The 20575-nt window shown below is 51.6% G+C and overlaps 2 protein-coding genes across 8 annotated transcripts; one reads left to right on the top strand and one right to left on the bottom strand.

Moving 5' to 3' along the window:
* Positions 1-335: 335 nt before the first annotated feature.
* Positions 336-6605, bottom strand: DPAGT1 (dolichyl-phosphate N-acetylglucosaminephosphotransferase 1). Of its 3 annotated transcripts, none has more exons than XM_070490116.1 (10): positions 6511-6605; positions 4895-5085; positions 4477-4597; positions 4087-4300; positions 3692-3838; positions 2229-2313; positions 1684-1872; positions 1264-1351; positions 950-1105; positions 336-871 (listed from the first exon to the last, which is right to left on the bottom strand). In XM_070490116.1, exons 2-10 carry the CDS (start codon positions 5053-5055, stop codon positions 806-808), a joined length of 1227 nt encoding a protein of 408 aa, XP_070346217.1. In that variant the 5' UTR covers positions 5056-5085; positions 6511-6605; the 3' UTR covers positions 336-805. The 3 variants fall into 3 exon arrangements, with proteins under 3 accessions (XP_070346217.1, XP_070346216.1, XP_014711152.1); XM_070490115.1 differs by lacking the exon at positions 6511-6605 and adding an exon at positions 6265-6405; XM_014855666.3 differs by lacking the exon at positions 6511-6605 and having other exon boundaries at positions 4895-5287.
* A 4124-nt stretch (positions 6606-10729) lies between these two features.
* C2CD2L (C2CD2 like) lies at positions 10730-19510 on the top strand. 5 transcript variants are annotated; one of them, XM_014855672.3, is made up of 14 exons: positions 10730-11216; positions 13222-13317; positions 13683-13802; positions 13973-14083; positions 14180-14296; positions 14391-14502; positions 14595-14703; positions 15388-15452; positions 15543-15670; positions 15762-15936; positions 16633-16734; positions 16874-17007; positions 17095-17380; positions 18425-19510. In XM_014855672.3, exons 1-14 carry the CDS (start codon positions 10863-10865, stop codon positions 18634-18636), a joined length of 2121 nt encoding a protein of 706 aa, XP_014711158.2. In that variant the 5' UTR covers positions 10730-10862; the 3' UTR covers positions 18637-19510. The 5 variants fall into 5 exon arrangements, with proteins under 5 accessions (XP_014711158.2, XP_070346215.1, XP_014711157.2 ...); XM_070490114.1 differs by having other exon boundaries at positions 18406-19510; XM_014855671.3 differs by having other exon boundaries at positions 16871-17007.
* The last annotated feature ends 1065 nt before the right edge of the window (positions 19511-20575 follow it).

Here is a 20575-nt window from a genome sequence, read left to right as displayed (position 1 = left end):
ACTCCCTCCCCACTCCTCTCCCCTCCTATGCGGCAAAGGGATAGTGAAAAAGGAAAGAAATGAGACTCCGTGAAAATTCGATCCCAAAACAGAGAACAGATAACTCCAATCCTATGGCCCTCCATGCCACCTGAAGTATCAGGATTTCAGTATTTATTCAACGTGTTCTGCCTGGTCTCAGCTCTTTCTGTTCACTTCTTCATAGAAGGGGCCTGGTGTACTGAAAAGAAAAAGGTTGGGGCGGAGAGAGGCATCCTCTTGGAGGAGCTGCCTCCACCAACCCTCCCAATCTACCCTAAAAAGCCCATATAGGAAATACACCTACAGGAACGACAAAAAGAAAAAACCACTTTATTGTCACCACAAGGAGCACTTGGCCCCCACGTCAGCTCTTACTAATTAGAATACTTAATTTATAGGCAAATGTCAAGTCATCTTTCCAGCCTGTGTCCCTATCCGCAGCCAGGGTTCTAGCCCCAGGCCCAACAAATTCCTTGAGAGTCAGAGTTGTAGATAACTGCATAAAAGCTTCAGTATCCCACCTTAGGAGGCTGCAAAGATGGGATGGAGAGGGAGAGTGGCAAGGTGAAGAAAGCCATAGGCGAAGTCCAATCAATAATCACCAGAGGGCAAGAAAAGCCCAGGATGTCCATAATCACAGGGCAAAGGAAATGCTGAGGACAAAATCTGTAGGAAAATGAAGGGTGGGAGAGGCCTGGGCCAGAAGGCAGTCCTGGTCCAGAAAGAGGTTGGCCTGAGTCAGGAACCCCCGAGACTGTGAAGTAAAGGGCAATGATCACGGGACTCAGACATCATAGAAGAGTCGGACAAGCTGGTACCGAATGGAGAAGGTGACAGCACTGCCCAGGATCTGCAAGGAGAAATGGACTAGAGTAAGAACCATGGAGAAAGGGAGACAAAGAGGCGCGAACCCCATCCTCAACCGTACCTGTAGCAGCAGCAGGAACAGTGTGAGATTTCTCTCATGCATGGGCCCAAAGACTTTAAGTAGCAAGTTAATGAGGGTCATGTTGTTACACTCGGTGAAGGCACCATCCTCATTCTCACTCTGGCGCACTGTCACAAGCTGGAGGCTCTCTGCTACCTGGAGGGGCCAAGGGTGGAGAGAACTTCAGCTAATACCTATGCTTCAGGAATGCGATCTGCCTAATGCTTCCAAACTCCCCTTGGATCTGACGCAGGCCTAGGTTCCCCATTCCCTGAATTCAGGGTAGCGGCCCTACCTCCTTGTTATCCTGTTACCTTTAGAATAAAGGTGCCCAAGAAAGAGAGGCTCTTGGTCTTGAACTTGGAATAGCTCATCTCCAGTTTGCCTGTCTTGGTATTGAGTCTGCAGGGGGAAGAGAGCTTTATGTGACTGGGCAACTAGTCAAAGAACTCTCCTCATGGCGGTTAATTACTAGGAAGAGCACCGAATGTGGAGTCAAACAACCTGACATCTATTTCTGGCTCTGCTGCTTACTACTGTGTGATCAGAGCTGCTGTGAACATTAAATAAGATTATGTAAGTAAACGTGCTCTGTAATTTATAAAGGGCCAACCACATGGAAAGAGTTAGCTCTTCTTTGGGCCCACTCCCTTTGCACAGCAAATTTATAAGGCTGACTTTATGCATCCCAAGTGAAAAAGCTATGATGTCCCTTTCAAGCCCTAAGTGGCTACCTGGGTATACGGTGGCGAGGGCACGGGATGATATGCAGGAGTTGAGGCAGTGAGTAGAGGAAGTTGAACACCTGGGGCATGAAGAAGAGTAGCATGGTCTTGCTGAAGTGTCCCAAGATGCCCACCACGGCAAAGGTCATGCCAGCAAAGTAACAGAAGGTATCTCCCACAAACACCCGTGATGGGTACCTGTGCAGGGGAGACAACCTGAGCCAGTGGCAAGAGGCATGACCAATCCTCTCACATCCCATACCTTGGTACGAGGCTAGTCTTGACCCCAGTTCTGGCTTGAAGGAGACTCTAACTCTCCCAGCAACTCTCCAGGACCCAAGGCCCTGAATTCATCTCTTCCTGGGGGTTCCACAGCACTTGTGCCCAACTACTGCTGGGTAGAGAGCAATTTAAGAATATTACCAACTGAAGACGCAGAAAACACTCAACACAGGTATGCGCAGGTATAGCTTCTCCACCAGCAGATGGTCATGATCAGGACCATACTTGCCTCATGTTCAAATAGTTGTCCCCTTATCAATAGTCCTACTTACCAGTTATGATAGAGCAATCCCAAGGTGGTGAAAAAAAAGGGTATCATGAAGTAGAGGGAAAACACATGATCATCTCGATAATCACCTTTGGAAGCAGGGGGAAAGAAAGAAGGAAAAGTTGATAGCCACTTCCCCTGCATTGCTTGGTCCTATTTTTGTCTGTGTCTAAGTTCTGTCCCAAGCTGTACTGTCCACCTCTCCCAAGTGACATTCAAGAAGTTACTACCCCTTTTATGTCATGCAGGCAATTGCCAATATTCCACCTCTTTCATGAACTCTTCCTAAACTAGTTACTGTCTTAAATTTGGTTTAGACTGTTCAGCCCTAGCTTTGAATGCCAGCTTTACTTCCTAACTGTGCAACCTTGATCATGACACATTTAACTTTTCTAAACCTCAGTTTCCTCATCTGTAAAATACAGTTGACGACAATAGCTGCCACAAAGAGCTTGGTTACAAAGTTTAAAGGAGATCATGTTTTAAAAGTGCTCTTAGCTTTAATAAGCACTTACTGATGTCTATCAGCCAAAGACCACCAGAAACACATCTGTAGTCAAAGCTGGGTTTACTGACTTGTTGTAACAAGGGAGACTGGAAACCACACGCCATGAGGAATCACAGGATGCCTGAGTAAGGGGGAGTTAGGCGGACTTGTTATAGGATTTAAGTAATTCTGGGGAGGATGCAAGGAGGCACCGTTTTGCCCTGGACTGGGTGCTGTCAGCAGGAGTAATTCTTAATAATTTTTATTAATTATTATTATTTTTTTTCAAAGATTTTAATTTTTTCCTTTTTCTCCCCAAAGCTTCCCAGTACATAGTTGTATATTCTTTGTTGTGGGTCCTTCTAGTTGTGGCATGTGGGACGCTGCCTCAGCGTGGTTTGATGAGCAGTGTCATGTCCACGCCCAGGATTCGAACCAACGAAACACTGGGCCGCCTGCAGCAGAGTGTGCGAACTTAACCACTCGGCCACGGGGCCAGCCCCTAATTTTTATTAATTCATCTTAATTTTTATCTAGGAAGTGGGAGGAACTCTTCAGTGGTTATCTGAAGGAAGCAGCAATCACTCATATTAGCCAGAACAGGGGCAGCTTGGTCATTTTTGTGGGATGCACAGTGTTCTTGTAGTTTTATCTATGCTCACACATGGTTATGGAGGGGTCTGGTTTTTGTCTTACTCGATCATGGTCACAGAGTGACCCTGTCTGATTTTCAAGTTCTATGAAATTGTTTATGTTCAATAAGAGAAGACCACAGCCTACCAATTAGTGCCAATCCGGCTATAAATGACAGGGCTGCTATCTTCCTTTCTCACATTTAATGAATCTTAGTTATTTGCAAAGTAAATAGGTTCCCTTAGCTTCTATAATTACTCACATATTGCTTTCTTTCTGAATTCCCCAAAGCCAGATATCAGGAAAACGTAACACTCAGACTTTTCTTTACCTCCAATCCCACCTACCTTCCAGCTCCACCAGGTTGAAGACAATGATGGAAGCAGAAATGACTAACGACTGGCCAGCCTCTAGGCCGTTAATTCCTGCTAGGATATTGATGGCATTGGTACAGAATACTGCCAGCAGCCCCATGTAGACATAGTACAGGATCCCTAGAGGGGGAGAAGACAGTAAGAAAAGAAGGAGTATCACCCATAGAATGATGATTGAAGAATAGCCTTCTGAGACAAGTGGTGAGGACAGAGGATAGGATGAAGGGCCAACAGAAAGGATCTGAGAAGACACAGGGACACTTGGAGGAGAATGTGGAACACCAGGAAGGATGCTTTGCTGGATGTCTCACGGCGTAAGGGTGCCCTGAAGTAGGGGCCATAGGGGCAGTGGTGGCAGGGCTACTCACCCAAGTCCAGATGCAGGCCAAGAATTGGACGGAAAGGCTTGGGTACCACAATGGTCGTGTTGCCAAAGTTGGTAAAATAGACCATGAGAAGAGGTAGTGAGGCAGCTGTGGGCAGCAGCAGCTTATGGCGCCAGCGCAGATTCAGTACATCATCCGCGAAGCCCAGAAAAATCATGCAGCAGATGGCAAGGAGCGCACCTATCAGGGCCACAAACTGGGGGAGGCTCGCGCAGGTCACAGCTGGAGCCTACTCCCACTTCACCTTTCCTTTCAAAAACGCCTGTCTTTTCGTTCCTTCCTCAGCTCCTCCCCCAAGCCCAAACACCCCCAACTCTCTCAGGTAGCTCCCAGCCCCCAACCCCAGGCAACCGCCCCCACTAACCCACTTACTTCGTGGTGGGGGAAGGCTTTACACTGCTCCTCCACAAAGCAGTTCAGGAAAGGGAAAGGGATGAAGCAGAAGAGGATGATAAGGAAAACAGCACCGCTGATCACTCCCTGGGACTCTGGGCTGTGTCCCAGCAGAAGAGGGGTGGAGGGGGAACAGGAAAGGGGGTGTGGTTACTCACTAGTGCAGGCACTACAGTAACCTAGTGCAGGGGAGGGCACCTCTGCCGCAGTCCCTGATACACCCGAGGATCACCCCCATCCTCTCCCCAGTGCTAAACAGTTCTGCCCTTCCCCTCCCAGAGTCCCGGGCTGTGTGTTGGGTGAGCGCTCCGTCTTCGCGCGCAGTCCAGCGCCCAGGTCCTCGCTCCTGCCCTGCCCACCCCTGTCCCCAGCCCGGGACCCGTGTGCCGCCGCTCACATCTGCTGCCGGTCGGATTTGTTGAGGTCCTGGCCACAGAGGCGCGCGGCGATGAAGTGGCCACGGAAGGCGGGGATGAGGGTGAGTGTGGCCACAAATCCCAGCAGCGAGCCGATCAAATTCACCAGCAGCGGCATCGGCAACTCCGGGAAGGCCCACATGGTGACCGGCCGGGGGGTCCGCTCCGCCAGCTCCTCAGATAACAGGCAAGTCGGGCAGAAGCCCTGAGCCCCCAGCAGTTAAGAAGTGGCCGCTCCCCACAGGCTGGGTTTTCCTACACCAGCTTGAGCAAACCCCAACAACTCTGACTACAGCCGTTCGGGGGACTCCCGCGAGCCTCTATAAGTCATCCTGCGCTCCGCCCCACCGTACTTGCGTACCCTCTGTTTCCGCCCGGATCTTGTTCGCAGAGCAACTATCACCGCGGAAGGCGGAGGCGGCCATTTTTAATATGGGCATAAGCGTAGGGACAGAAGTGTTACTTTAGACTACATCCTTTATTCCAAAGTTGAGTCATCATAGTGTTTTGGAAAAACAATTAAAGAAAAACAAATACCAGAGAAAAGGGAACCTTCGTGCACTGTTGGTAGGAATGTAAATTAGTGAACTACCATACGATCCAGCAATACCACTTCTGGGTGTTTGAAGAAAAAGAAAACACTAATTCGAAAAGATACACGCAACCCTATGTTCATTGCAGCATTATTTACAATAGCCAACATGCGAAACATGCGAAAGCAGCCTAAGTGTCCACGGGTAGATGAATGGATAAAGAAGATGTTTTATATATATATATGTATAAACACACACATATATATAAATAAATTTGTTTATTTTAAAAATGGAGTATTAACCATAAAAAAGAATGAATTCCACGTATTAGGAACAACACAGATGGATCTAAAGGATATCGTGCTGAGTGAAATAAACCAGACAGAGAAGGAAGAATACTATATGATTTCACTCATATGTGGAATCTAAAAAACAAAACAAATGAACACAAAACAAAACAGAAACAGACTCAGATACACAGAACAAATTAGTGGTTGCCAGAGGAGAGGCGGTTCGGGGGAAGAGAGAAATAGGTGAAGCGGATAACAGATACAAACTTCCAGCCATAAAATAAATGTAATGGGGATGTAATATACAGCACAGGGAATATAGTCAACAATACTGTAATAACTTTGTATAATGACAGATAGTTAACTAGTCTTATCAGGGTAATTATTTTGTAACGTGATTAACTGTTCAATCACTATGTTGTCAACCCGAAACTAACACAATATTGTATGTAAAATATACTTCAATAAACAAGAAAGGAAGGGAAAAAAGACAAAAGCGGATACTTTAACATCATATTAAAAACGTACAGCCAAAAGCGGAAAAACTCGTTGCCCGATTCCAAGATGAACGACTCCTTGTACCACGTGTCTGACGCCGCTCACACTCGATTCCACGTCAGTTTTAGCTCCGTCCGCCTCCGCAGGTCACGTTTAAAGGGGCAGTACCCCGAGTTTACCCTGGGATACCTCTCGAGCGAGAAGATGGCTATTGGAAGCAAGGAGGAGGGCAGGAGGGATGAGGATGTGGAGCAGCGCCTGCTCCTTGTAGAATACCTGTTGCCCACGTAGTCGAAAGCCAAGGTAAACTCAACTCAGTTCCCGGAAACGCAGCTACAATTTGGAAGATGATGTAAATTCTAAAGCGTAGACGCTTGAAAAGCTCCTCCCACTCCGTGTTTTTCCTGTGCTTTTCCTTCATCGTCCCACCCACCTGCGCCCCCGCAGTAGCAGTTCGTTGCCAGGCAACCTAGCGGGTCACATCGCCATTGGAGGGGCTGGGAGTGTCCCCAAGTCTTGGAGTTAACCGGTTCTTAACTTTCCTTGGTCCTGGATCGCTGCATTGTCCAAGCTCCCAATCCGAGGAGGCGAGGCTGAGGTGTTGGAAAGAGCTGAAGAAGCAGGAGAACCAGACTTACACTTGGCTTCCTGTGAGCCTGAGAAACTCCCAGTCAGCTTTCTTCCTCCAGGTTACCGTGCTTGGCACCTGTTTCCTTGCAAATAAGAGTTCACCAGCATCTTCATTCTCTTTCATGCACACAGAGGCTCTTTGGCAACTGATTTCCATTCCTCAGGGAGGAAATCACTACCAGGGAGTTCCGGAGAGGACTCAAGTATCCTGGCACTTTGTGCGCTTTCAATTATAGCGTGCTCCAGGAGTCGGGTCGGGTTGACTCTTTTTAGGCCAAAGATAGTTCCTCCTGTCTCTCAAAATCAGATGTGAAATGTCTCTTCTACTTGAAGATGGCTTTAATTAACAATAAAAAGCCATATACATATAAAATATACTTTATACATATAAAGTAAACCTAGTAATTTATTGATTTTCCACCAAATTTTTAGTACCTATTATCCTACTGGTATTGTTTTTGGATGTGCGTGTGGGCGTGTGTGTGCATCTGTGCCTCTTAGCCTGGGAACTCCCTAGAGGCAAGTGTTTTCTGTTCCACAGGGTGTCCCCATGGGGCTAAGGACATACAGATATCTGTATATAAGGCATCATCAAACATAATGGATCTGATCTGAAAGAGGTACAGAAGGCACTAGGAGCGCATGCAGGGAGCAATTAGTTGTGACTAGGGGAAGTGAGAGGACCTTGAGAAGGAGTAGTATCTCCAAAGATTTTAGTAGGTGGCAAGGGTGGGAGGACCTTCCAAATGGAGAAAATAAGGCGCCAGGAGCAGGTGGAAAGGAGGAGCTTGTGGGAGCCTCAGAGGAGGCAGCCTTCAGTTATCTTGTTGATCAGGAGCAGGCTGAGACTCCCTGGAGATCTGAGGGACTGTCTGTATGTGTTTCCTTTTTTATTAGGAGGCCAATCCTAATAAATCTTCCTTCCCAGCCTTTGTCTCTTTCTTCTCTAGAGATCATTAGCATCCCCACCCTCCTGCCACTGCCACTAGAAGAGGGTGGGGGCTCGTTCAAACATGACACTAGGGATTAATCATCCACATATACATGTTACCATCAGAACCTGGTTACTTGGATACTTGTCATATCATCTGAATATTTTTTTTCCTGTGATGGTAAATACCCAGTTGATTATTAGACTGATTAGAAGGAGAAACAAACAAACAAACACATGACTTGGCCTCACTTGAAATTTTGTGCCTTTCCTGGTAAAAGTTCAAAACATTTGCCTGAATGCTGAAGCTGGTCCTAGGACTCACAGATCAGGCGAGCTGTCAGTGGCTTTCGCTGGTTTCTTGGGCGGAGCAGACACTGTCTGCGATGCTCATCTCCTACTTGGGAGACCTTTGTGCCTCCTGGTGAGCAAGGCCAATCCACTGTTCAGTCTGATTGCTTGACAAAGCCTGTGGCAAAAATGTTTCACAGTGCCTAAAATACCACGAGACATCTTTGGATAGTCTGGGGCTATGACACTTGCAGGACTATATCTGTGGTTCTTTCCAAGCAGCTTTTCCTTTTCTTCCTGCCTCTCACCTATCAGTTTATCAGAAGTTGTGAGCCACAAGCAAGCTCCAAGATTGCCCTTCCTATTGGGATGACATGAATGATTTTCAAAAGATGGAAACAGTATAGAAATTCTTATGGTTTACGTCCATACTGAAATATTTTCTGTTAGACTTCTTAAAGTTACAAAGAACTTGCTAATCCCTACTATGTACATAGGGGACTCTTAATACTGTGGGGACACCAAGTGATATAAACGCACTTGTTTCCCCCAAGGAGGCTACTTCAGCTTATTAAAGCACTTTGGTTGAATATGAGAGAAGAGAAATGAGTAAGAAGGGTCCCTACCCTTCAGCAGCTTCCTGACGAGTGGGAAAAGCAGACATATAAACAACCAGCTAGACTATAAGGCAGAATGAAATAAATGCTAGAGGTCTGAGTAACAAGTGGAAGGGAGATTGGGAGGACCAGCTAGGGAGACTCATGTAAGGCCGAATTGTGAAGCAGCATCTGGCAGCAGAGGACGAAGTGCTCAGTGGAGGGCCTGAGGAAGGAGATCCAAGAACTCAGAGAACTGAGATCCTTGGGAGGTTGGAGGGTTCCTGAAGAAGGGTTCTTGGGGGAAGAGGGTCTTCAAAGTGAAACTTTGTGCCTGGACAACTTCCTGCGCAGCCTGCTCCCCTAGCCCTAGCTGCTCTGCCCGCTGACAGCTTCCTCCTGCGTCTCTGGGTTCTGGCCCCATGTCTCTGAGTTCTCTCTTCCTTTCATTTCATTTCTTCTCCTCCCCTCAAGATTCGAAACCCACACTCTAGGAATCTTCCATGGTTTCTGGAGTCCAGTGATGATGCATGGGTAGGGCCACAGCAAGTTTACCCCATCACCTCCTCCCTCCCCATCATTTCTTACAGTGAAATCCAGGGATGCCCCAGGCTTCCTCACCACCTCTTCTGGTTCAGGCACTCTGTTGCTGACCTGCCAGGCTCTGCCTAGCTCTGCGATCCCACACTTTAGAAGGCATTGTTTACTCTCAGGTACTCATTCCTCAGACTACTGACTGGATTTGGAAGGGAGCTGTTTAACACGTTCCCTGTCTACCTCTCTAAGGAAGGCGCTGTGTGCCAAAGACCTTGCCATCCGTATGTGGAGAAGAAAGCCTCGTGGGGAATAGGGATTCCTTTAAATCCCTTTGTATGATTTTCCTCCTCCTGTCTCCAGAAAGCAATGACAAGCCCCTGTTCTATAGGAATGGAATCCACTCCCTTAAATCTAGGAAAAGGGATGGATCCTGAGGTTAGACTGTAATTATAACATTATTTTGGGGGTGCCTGTTGGGATATCGCATATTTGGATGGCAGGGTCATCTGGCTGAATCTATTGATAGTCCAGGGCTACATTGCCAGCTCCCTCCTCATTACCACCCCCTCCACACGTGCTCCACAGGCAGCAGTTGTTACTATGGAAATATATTATTTTTAAAAACAGAAGCAGCCCCAGGCTTGGGAAACATCTCCAGAACAAACCACATGAGCAAGGAGGTTAATAGGGTGTTGCTGGGTCCTAGCTCCAAGGAGAAGGAGGGTGGGGGGATGGAGGAGGTTTAATATTCCATGTTCTATTCTCAACCTCTACCAGGGTCAGGTTCTGCCCTCTCTCTGGCAGGAATCATCTGGACCTCTGTCAGGCACTTCTAGCTAAGAGGGCTGCTCTGCACCTACTTACCCAGGGCCTAGCTTTGGCCAGGAAATGGGAGCCAAGGTGCTGCTGAGCCTGGGGGTGTTCGGAGAAGGGGTTTATGCTATCCACAGAGGTCTAAACTATAGAAATCTAAGGAGCGTGGGGGAAAGAAGAGGCGGCATCTCAGGTAAGTGAAGTTATCTTTGCCTACTCTTGCCGAGAGCTCGAGCTCAGGGGAGAAGGAGTACCCCGATTCCAGGATGGGGCGGGGCGGTCAAAGATCCCTCCTGTTTTCAACCCCGGAACCTCCTCCCGTCCTGGCTAGTCCTCCCGCCCTCCTCCAGCGCTTGAGCGCCGGGCACACCAAGCCCCGCCCGGCGCGGGTGCGGCTCCTTTAAGGGCGGGTGGGGGCGGGGCGCCGGCCGTGTTGTCAGTGTCAGCTCTGCGCACGCAACCCTCCCGGAGCCGGTGCCGGCCCGGAGCCCCCGCGTCTCTGCAGACGAGTCCCCGCCCGGGTCCGGCGGGGCCCGCGCCGTGGGAGGAGTCGGGCGCTGGCCGACGACTAGCCCAGGTCGGACTGCCGGACCTACAGAGGAGGGACCGGGACCACAGAGAGAGGGACCCCGGCGTCAAGACCCCCCCAGGACCTCCTCTCATCGATCTGTGGCACCCACTAGTCCCGGGCACCCAGCCCCGGAGAGCCCCCGAGCCCGCGCGCCCAGCCCCGGGGGAGCCCGCCCCCGCCCCGCGGCCCGCCCGGGCCATGCTCCCCCGGGGCAGCGGCTGAGCCTGAGCCGGGACCGGGACCGGAGCCCGCACGGAGCATGGATCCGGGCTGGGGGCAGCGGGACGTGGGCTGGGCGGCCCTGCTGATCCTCTTCGCCGCCTCGCTGCTCACGGTGTTCGGCTGGCTGCTGCAGTATGCCCGGGGCTTGTGGCTGGCGCGGGCCCGCCGGGGCCGGGGCCAGGGACCCGCCTTAGCTGCCGAGCCCGCGGGCTCCCTGCGGGAGCTGGGCGTATGGCGTTCGTTGCTGCGGCTGCGGGCGACTCGGGCCGGCGCCCCTGAGGAGCCAGGTGTCCGGGGCCTCCTGGCGTCGCTCTTCGCCTTCAAGTCTTTCCGGGAGAACTGGCAGCGGGCTTGGGTGCGAGCGCTGAACGAGCAGGCCTGCAGGGACGGGGTGAGTTGGACAGGAGCACCTACGTGATCCCCTCACTCAGCCTTTGCTTTCAGGGGAGGGACTGCTCATGCCAGGAAGCCGGATGGGGGTGGGGATCAACTGGGGAACCCCCATGGCTTCTCTTCCCCTCCGGGATCAGAGAAAAGGGTGCAGGTGAGGCTAGAGGTTGCAGAAATCCCGCTATGTCCCAAATCCTCTATTCTTGTGGTCAGGGTACTCTTTGGCTCCAAACCCATGCACAAGTTGCTGTTCTCATAGCGACGCTAATCCCTGTGCCTGAGGGCACTTCCGTCTAGCCTGGGTGCTGGTTGTGTTGGTGGGTGGGGGGGTTAGAAGAGAGACAGGTGCACCTGCAGAAGGAAATTGCCTGGTCCTCATGCCACCACACCCAGCTAGCCTTTCATGCCCCAAATCCTTGGTGTGATCAGGCAGATCCCCAAGGAGCCTGAATTACCCCCCACCTCCCACCCCTCTGTAATTTCACTGCTACAACTAAGACATCCTTCTGCATGCTGACCTACAGTGTATGTGTTGAGGGAAAGGTGTTCAGGTGGAAAACAGATTGACAATCTAAGCCCTTCCCAGTAGATGAGCCTGGAGCTGCCCCTTGAGGGTCAGTCACAAACCAGCCCAGCCTACTTCCTCCCGTTGCACCATGGGCATCTGGCCTCCCAGGAAGTGGGGCAGGAAGCGTGGTCATAAGATTGAGGTGGGGTGGGAGGTAGAGGCTTCCCTCTCACGGAGCCCTCCTCATCTTGGCCCAGTGATCTCTCCTTGCCTTCCCAGTCCATCAGCCTCTTGCTTAGAGAGTTCTTCATTTCCAGCCACCACTAGTCTGGGGGCTTTACTTTGCTAGCTCTCCAGATGCCTGGAAACAGAAGTGGCCACACAAGAAGTTGCTCTGTCTCCTCTGCCCAGCAGAAAGCCAGATGGCATATGTCAGTCTATACCTTCAACTCACCCCTCCACCCAGCTCTTCCTGTACCTTGTCCCTGGGTCAGGAGCAACTCCCCAGGACAGCTGACTCAGCCGGACATTGGCCTCCCTTGCAGGGGGTGGGGAGACTGGGGTTCCAAGCATCCATCTCCCCATCTCCCTGGGCCTGGCCTTGGAATGAGACAGCTATAGGAACAGAAAATTTGGCTTCTCCTGGTTTGCCAGGCAAATGAACATTGCGGATTTGTTTCCTCCCATCCCAAGACCCAAGGAAGAGCTGCCAGCTCAGTCTGTGCCTCTTCTTCAATTCTTCTTCCCATCCTGATCTCCAGATGGGGCTGCAGTAGGTTGCTTCCACTGCTGTGGAAGAATTAGGAAGCTCTTTCAAGACCTAAGCTAAGCGGCTTTCTGCTCCCTAATACCACCCTGCTGTCTGCCCTGAGGAATTAGCCGGGCCCCTCTGAGCCCTCTGAGCTTGCTTTTCTTCCCAGTCCCTCTGGTAAAGTTCCCCAAGGCCGTGCTGAGCTAGTTTTCATCTCCAAGAATATGGATAGAGTCATATTCTTGCGCTTCCACATCCTATTTATCTGGAAGAAGGCTTAGCCTCGTTTCTCCAGCTCTTGTCTTGAATAAGTGGCCCTATTGCTTTCACCCTTAGCTCAGCCATGTCTCTTTCTGCCCAGCTATTATATATGGGTGGCAACCAACACCTTTATTATTGTTTTCTATGCACACGTTTCTTTGGGGGTAGAATGGGGGATGAAGAGGAAGGTGGAGGGAGAAGAGGGAGGCTCCAGGTATTCCAGGAGGAATCTACGGTCTTCAGCTCAAGGTGATCTGGTCTCTGAGGTGGTCTAGCTCCCCAGTTCTCCCTAGCAGCTGCAGGCCCCTGGAGAGGCAGGGTTGGAGGGGTGCACTTCCTGTCATAAAGCCCTGAGCTAAGGAGGGACCAGAAGCCAGCCTGCAGCTGAGGCCTCCACACTGCCAGGGCCCAGCTAGCAACTGAGCAGGCCAGATCTGTGGGGGGTGGCTCCAGAGACCTGATCCTATGCCCACATTACTCCCTCAGAGCTCCATCCAAATCGCATTTGAAGAGGTGCCCCAACTCCCACCGGGAGCCAGCATTAGTCACGTGACCTGCGTAGACCAATCAGAGCGCACCATGGTAAGGGTCTGCTGGGCACTGCCTTCTTTAGGGCCTAAGGAGGGCTGGTCCCAAGAGTTCCCTTTAGTCCAAGGGTTCTTAACCTGAAGTCCGTGCATGCCTTAGGGATCCAAGGATTAGCTTTAGGAGGTCTGAGAATCCCACTGAAGTTACATGCAAAATGTAGTACATGTGTGTAGATCTATATTTTCTGGAGAGAGGAGTCTTTGGCTTGCATCTGATTCTTTTATGGGTTTGTGACCTCAAAAAGGTGATCCCAAGGACAACTGAAGTGGGGAGGGGTCTGCTGACCCATTTAGGGCAGGGCAAAGCAGGGTTGAGCTCCCTTCCTCCGTTCCTGACCCTCCTTCCCTCGCCTGTCTCAGGTGCTGCATTGCCAGCTCTCTGCTGAAGAGGTGATGTTCCCAGTCTCTGTGACCCAGCAGTCCCCCGCTGCCGTCTCCATGGAGACCTACCACGTCACTCTGACACTGCCACCAACACAGGTGGAGGGGGATGTGGGAAACTGAGTTGGGCAGGGGGTGGTTCGATTACCTCAGTCTTTTCAGTTTGGTTCCTGTCTAGGATGGAATTCGGGAAGGAAGGGTCCTGGGGAGTTGGGAGTAGTTGGAGGAGTGGGGCAAGTCAAGCCAATCCCTTTGTCCCTTGTCCCTAGTTGGAAGTCAACCTGGAGGAAATCCCTGGTGGGGGACTGCTTGTATCCTGGGCCTTCACTGATCGCCCAGATCTCAGCCTGACGGTGCTTCCCAAGCTGCAGGCCAGGGAGGTAAGGGGGTAGGGCTGGCGGGGAAGAAGCACAGCAAGGAGAGGGAGGCAGAGCTGGAGGCCCCACCTCTTTGTTCTCTTCTTCTCCTCCCTGCAGAGAGGTGAGGAGGAAGTAGAGCTCTCCACTATTGAAGAACTGATCGAGGATGCCATAGTCAGCACCCAGCCAGCCATGATGGTCAACCTCAGGGCTTGCTCTGCCCCTGGAGGCCTGGTGAGTAGGCACTCAAAGCAAATAGTTTGCATGCATACTGTCCCCAGGGTACTATGTTGGGATTCTTGCTCTTTTTACCTCCTTCTGCTCTTAGGTACCGAGTGAGAAGCCACCCATGTTGCCCCAGGCCCAGCCAGCCATCCCCAGACCTACCAGGTTATTCCTACGGCAGCTTCGAGCATCTCACCTGGGGAGTGAGTTGGAAGGTGAGAGCTAGAAGTGGCTAGGGGATGGCCTCTCTATTCCTTAGTGGCTTCCCATCTTTGATCTGAGCATCCTCTAATTTCTGGTCTTACAGGCAGTGGGGAACTGTGTTGTGTAGCTGAACTCAACAACCCCATGCAACAGAAGTGGACCAAGCCCATGAGGGCTGGCCCAGAGGTGGAGTGGACCGAGGGCCTGGCACTGTAAGGAGTGACTCCCCCACCCCCACCCCTGCTCCCAAGGACACACTGAGGCTCAAACCCTTCCAGCATAGCCCTGGCATGAATCAGCTCTGTTTTCAGTAAACCTTGGTGTGAGCCCCTATTGTATGCCAGGCCCAGCCTAGGTCCTGGGGATACAGACCTGGCCAAGATACACCCCCACATCCTACTGCTGAGTTGATTGCAGGCTTGAGGCAGAGACAGATGTACATAAAGAAAATGGTATAAGTGCTCCAGTCGAGGTTTACACGAAGCGCTTATGTGATCCCACATAAGGATCAGAGTAGGCTTCATGGAGGAGGTGGCATTTAAACTACATCTTAGAGCAAGAGCAGGATTTCAACAGAGTGTGAGAGAAAAGTATTCTTGGCAGAAGGAGCAGCTTGAGCAAAAGAAAGAGGGTGTTTGGACATGGAGAGACTAGGAAGGCAGGATGGGGCAGGACCAGGGAGGCCTTGAAGGCCCAGCTGAGGAGTACGGTCTCCACTCAAGCCTTGTCCCATTCTCTTGAGAAGAGAGTATTTGGAGGCAGGAATTAATCTGATTGGGGCACTTGTCCCATCTTATTTATGTGCAGCTCCCTCTGCCTCTGGTCTGTGATCAACTCAAACGTGGATTCAGTTTGCTAATCTTCCCCCTCCCTGCCCCATCTCCTCTTGGCCACAGGGATCTGGGTCCCCAGAGCCGGGAACTGACCCTCAAAGTGCTGAGGAGCAGCAGCTGTGGAGACAGTGAGTATGGGGCAGGGAGGGGTTCCTCTGGGTGGGTGCTGAGTGGGGCCTGGTCATGGGCCCAGCTCACTGTGCCACCCCCTTCCCCAGCTGAACTCTTGGGCCAGGCCACACTGTCTGTGGGCTCCCCTTCCAGACCACTATCCAGAAGACAGGTGTGCCCACTCATTCCTGGGCCAGGGAAAGCCCTGGGACCGGCAGCCACCATGGCAGTGGAGGTGAGAAGCTGACCCTTGGGAGAAGGTGGGGGCACACAGGGGAAGCGCAGTCTTTGAGGCCCTGCCTCTTTGCTCTTCCACCCCTCGGCAGCTTCAGTATGAGGAGGGCTCCCCCCGGAACCTGGGCACTTCCACCCCCTCCACTCCACGCCCCAGCATCACGCCCACCAAGAAGATTGAGCTGGACCGGACCATCATGCCCGATGGCACCATTGTCACCACGGTTACCACTGTCCAGTCCCGGCCCCGTGTAGACGGCAAATTAGGTAAAGAGGAGGAGCCCAGCTCTAGCCAGGGGCCCCGGACTGCAGATCCGTGGCAGGACAGGGAAAGGGCAGGGGAAGCCCTGCTTCCAGCTCCCCCTATTCTCCGACCACATCTTCCTCATTATCCTTGTTTCCGTCAAACTTTCCCTTACATCCCTCCATTTCCCAGCTGTCCTCTCCCGCTTCAATCCTGGATCTGCCAGCCCCTCATACAGGACTCCTGCTCTTCCAGCTCCCCAAGATCCCCCTTGTCTTTTCACAGATCTCTTCCCTTCCCCCTCTAGCCCCAACTGCCTAATTGTCCCTTCCTCTACCCTCAACATTCCAGCCCCCTGTGGGATCCTCCAACAAACCCAAAGGCCTCTGTGTATTTCTCCCACTCCCAGGGGCCCTCCATGACATTTCTCCCATCTCTAGGGGTCCTTTGGAAGTCCCCCTACCTCCAATGGACCCCTGTGCATCTCCGTATACTCACGATATTTTCATGGCATCTCTCCACATCCTCAGTGGGCCTCGTGGCATTTTGGTTCCTGTGGTGTCCTTTTGTCCCCATGGCATCTTCTTAATTACCCCTGTGATTAATCATCCCTTAGTCACCCCTGCCCTCTGAGTCAACCAAAGTCTCAACAAAGACAGTAGGGGGTGGGGGCCACTCTAAAGCACCTCGCAGCTCACTGACCCTCCCCCACCCACCAGACTCCCCCTCCCGCTCCCCGTCCAAGGTGGAGGTGACTGAGAAGACAACAACTGTGCTGAGTGAGAGTGGTGGCCCCAGCAGTACCTCCCACAGCAGCAGCCGTGAGTGGGGAATTGGGAAGTGTGAGTGTTGGTTGGCACCGGGGCCCCAGGGTCAAAAACCGCTTTGGATGGGGCACAGTTCAAGTCCAGGAAGGAGCCAGGGAAGAGACAGGTTATCTGTCTTCTGTACCTCCAGCAGGGGAGAGCCACCTTTCCAACGGCTTGGACCCTGTGGCAGAGACAGCAATTCGCCAGCTGACTGAGCCCAGCGGGCGGGCAGCCAAGAAGACACCCACCAAGCGTAGCACTCTCATCATCTCTGGTGTTTCCAAGGTAACGGGGCTCTGGGGAGAAGAGCTCGGATAGGGAGAAAGCCCTAATGGGTCACTCCTGCCCATTAAAACTTGTCCCTCTTGCCAGGTGCCCATTGCTCAGGACGAGTTGGCACTGTCCCTGGGCTATGCGGCATCCCTGGAAGCCTCAATGCAGGATGATGCAGGGACCAGCGGAGGTCCCTCTTCACCTCCCTCAGACCCACCAGCCATGTCCCCAGGGCCCCTAGATGCCCTCTCCAGTCCCACGAGTGTCCAGGAAGCAGATGAGACAACACGTTCGGACATTTCTGAGAGGCCATCAGTGGATGATGTTGAGTCAGAAACAGGGTCCACTGGTGCCCTGGAGACCCGCAGCCTCAAGGATCATAAAGGTGAGGAGATACTGGCAGCCCCCCCTCTTCTTTTATACCCAGTATCATGACCTGGGTCCAACCGGATACTGAGGGACATGGGAGCCTCCAGCCAGTTTGCCTTCTCCTTCCTCCCCTAAGGATCACTAGAGTTCCCAGCCTGGTTCAGCCAAACTAGAGTAGAAGGGGAACTTGATGCCTTGGGGCCTGGCCTGGATCTGACAGGCTTGAGTGATAGGAAGGGATGCCAAAGTATTTCCCCTTTCATCCATTTTTCTTTCTTCCTGAGTCTAAGCACAGATCTTCCTTCCCTCATTCTTTTTTTTTTTTCTTCCCTTTCATTCTATACTCTCTCCCCAGTGAGTATAAGAAATTCTACCCTGGGCCAACCCTAGGAGTGTCCCTCTGGCAGTGACACAATCCGTGGATAGCTGTGGTGCTTCTCACTTCTAAGGATGTGGGGCTTGCTCCCAGACATCTTCATCCCTCTGCCAATGAGTCTGTCAACCACGAATGTATTTAACTATTTATGATTTAAGCTTGCATCACTTCTTGAGATAATGAGACTCCTAAGTCCCAAGCCTGCTGTGTAAGCACCTTCCTCAGTATGATGGTCCTGAATTCACCTCTTTGAAGTTTTCCAGACACACAGCTTCCTGCTCACATCCTGGAATTTGGTAAACAAGTCAGTGTCAACCCACCTTGTTCCTTCACGATTTCATAAGCTTGTAGGAAGAGCCTCTGCTCAGCCTTTATGTTTCCATAGTAAAGAGGCCCAATCGTTAAGTCTGTCCTCACAGAGCAGCCGGCCCCATGACGTTCCTCCTCAGGGCCAGTAGGCAGGGGTGCACACAGTCCCATGAGCCCTACCATCTTCTTCTCAGGAAGGATAAAGGGCGTGTTTCGTCTCTACTTTTTTTCCTAAGGAAGGCTGGTTTCTAGGCCAAGGGACTGGTTCTGTTCTACATCTTCAACCCCTCCATGCTTGGTCCTTTCTCTGCACCCCACCTCACCCCGCCCCCATTGTGCCCCTCTCTCTGTCTCAGCCTCCCCTCTTCCCCGCAGTGAGTTTCCTGCGCAGCGGCACCAAGCTCATCTTCCGCCGGAGGCCTCGACAGAAGGAAGCTGGTCTGAGCCAATCACACGATGACCTCTCCAACGCGACAGCCACACCCAGTGTCCGAAAGAAGGCTGGCAGTTTTTCTCGCCGCCTCATCAAGCGCTTTTCCTTCAAATCCAAACCCAAGGCCAATGGCAACCCCAGCCCCCAGCTCTGAGGACCCTCCTCACCTCCTGAGCTAGGAGAGGGCAGGAGTCCTCTCAGCCCCTTCCCCACATCCCCTTCCATTCCCCTTCCTGGATTCCCAGCAGCCTGGGCCGGGGAAGCCCTCTGGGTTCCAGGAAGCCCTGTCCACTCTGGGCTGTGGGGCCAGTTGGAAGGGTTCTTGCAAAGGGAAGCTTGTGAGAGCTGAGGACATAGAAGAGGGAGTGGGTGGCTGGGAGTAAGAGGAGGGCTCTGTCCTGGCATGTGTGGGCATTCCTCAGAACTGTTTGCCTGCTGTTGACTCTGGCCCCTCAGAGGAGTCCCAGGGTGCTCAGCTCCTCAGCTGATCCTTCCTTCCTTATTTATTCTCTTTTCTATTTATATGTGTGGTCCAGGATCCTCAGTGAACAGATGATAGAGGGCATCTCTCCCAGGTGACCCTTCTTTCCTGTCCCAGAAGGGTAGGCAATGCCCTTTGGGATGGGGCTCCCACACCTCCCTCAGGTCCCCACTCCGACCAGCACCAATGTCTGCCTCTGAGAACACTGGCAGCTTATAGAAAGCCGGGCCGGTGCCCGGGATGGGGGGCAGGTACTCCCCACCACCCTGCCTCCCCTTCTGCTCCTCATCCCTCCCTCCCCCTTTATTACCGTTTTTGTACTTGATGCCTTCTCTGTGAGCAGTGGCTCTGTTGGAAGGAGGGAGCCAGGAGCCTGGTGGGAAGCCTTCCCCAGAAAAAAATGGCTTTAGGGGCTTTATTTAAAGACTGTGTGATGATGGAGCAAGAGCAGGGCTGCACCTCTGTATGTGGGAGATGATGATGTCCATTGCTGTGTGATGGCTTGGAATTTAATTTATTAAATTAAAGTCAAATTGGAGTTTATAAACTGGACAACTGGTTATCCTTTGAAAGGCAAATGGGTAGTGAGGCTATGTGTTGATGGAGCGGGAGGATCAGAGGCAGCGGCCCAGAGAGTGAGGTGGGGTAGGTGACACACATATTGGGTCTGCTAAGAAGTTCCTGCAGGGAGGAAGGCACATGTAGAGAGACGACTAGAAGAACAAGAGTCTTTGAAGGGTGAAGTTGTAGCAAAAATGTCAATCAGAAAAAAAATGTCAATTGGCTAGTACAGGCATCTTCATTCCCCTTTCTTGAACAGGCTGCTGCTTCCAGGATATAATAGAGCCCAGAGCATGGCCTCTAGATCTAGACTGCCCGGATTTGAGTCCCAGCTCCACTAATTACCAGTGTGACCTTGGGCAAATTATGTAGCCTTAGAGTGCCTCGGTTTTCTCATCTGTAAAATGGGGACTGCGCTAATGGTAGCTATCATTCGGTTGTGGGTGAGGTGTAAATGAGTAAAGTGCTTAGAACTCTGCTGACAAATAGTCAGTGCTGAAGAAGTGGTAACTGTTGCCTCAGAAGAGACAGATTGGGAGGGGGAAGTCTTATAAGGGTTTCATCATGCTAAAAAGCCTTTCATTCCCAAATGTGGGCAAGTTTCAAGGAGTTATGGATACTAGCAAACTCTACATCCCACATTCCTGTTCTCTGGGACCTTACACAGGGCTTGAACCAGGTTAGCTGCTGCAGGATGTCAGACAGAGCACTGGACCAGGGACGGAAAACCTGAGTGTGCCACAGACACACCAAGTGACCTTGAGCAGACCAGTTCTCCTTTCTTAACTTCAACTTCCTCATCTCTAAAATGAAGAGTGGCCTCGATAATCATTCAGGTCACTTCCAGCCTTGCCATTCTGACTTACCTACATCACAGGGGGTTCCAGACACAGGCGGCGCCTTTGGGTAGGCAGCATGGAATTGTTAATATTCCCCATGCTCCTGTTCATACTAGCCACAGAATGGGATAGTTAGAAAGAGTGGCAGAGTTTGGATACTTGGTTAATTTGTATATAGTGACATGCTCAACTCTAGGTCATGAAAACTCCAA

The sequence above is a fragment of the Equus asinus genome, chromosome 20, assembly GCF_041296235.1.
Source record: "Equus asinus isolate D_3611 breed Donkey chromosome 20, EquAss-T2T_v2, whole genome shotgun sequence".
Lineage (NCBI taxonomy): Eukaryota > Metazoa > Chordata > Mammalia > Perissodactyla > Equidae > Equus > Equus asinus.
The sequence above is the reverse complement of the archived record's forward strand: the minus strand, read 5'-3'. Positions and strand labels throughout refer to the sequence as shown.

Coding starts and splice junctions, on each gene's coding strand:
- DPAGT1 (XM_070490116.1), bottom strand. CDS start 5,055: ATGTGGGCCTTCCCGGAGTTGCCGATGCCGCTGCTGGTGAATTTGATC. Junction 4,598..4,894: donor AAATCCGACCGGCAGCAGAT/GTGAGCGGCGGC, acceptor GCTGGGACACAG/CCCAGAGTCCCAGGGAGTGA. Junction 1,352..1,683: donor CCTCGCCACCGTATACCCAG/GTAGCCACTTAG, acceptor TTCCCCCTGCAG/ACTCAATACCAAGACAGGCA.
- C2CD2L (XM_014855671.3), top strand. CDS start 10,863: ATGGATCCGGGCTGGGGGCAGCGGGACGTGGGCTGGGCGGCCCTGCTG. Junction 14,503..14,594: donor CCTGGGGAGTGAGTTGGAAG/GTGAGAGCTAGA, acceptor CTGGTCTTACAG/GCAGTGGGGAACTGTGTTGT. Junction 14,704..15,387: donor TGGACCGAGGGCCTGGCACT/GTAAGGAGTGAC, acceptor TCTTGGCCACAG/GGATCTGGGTCCCCAGAGCC.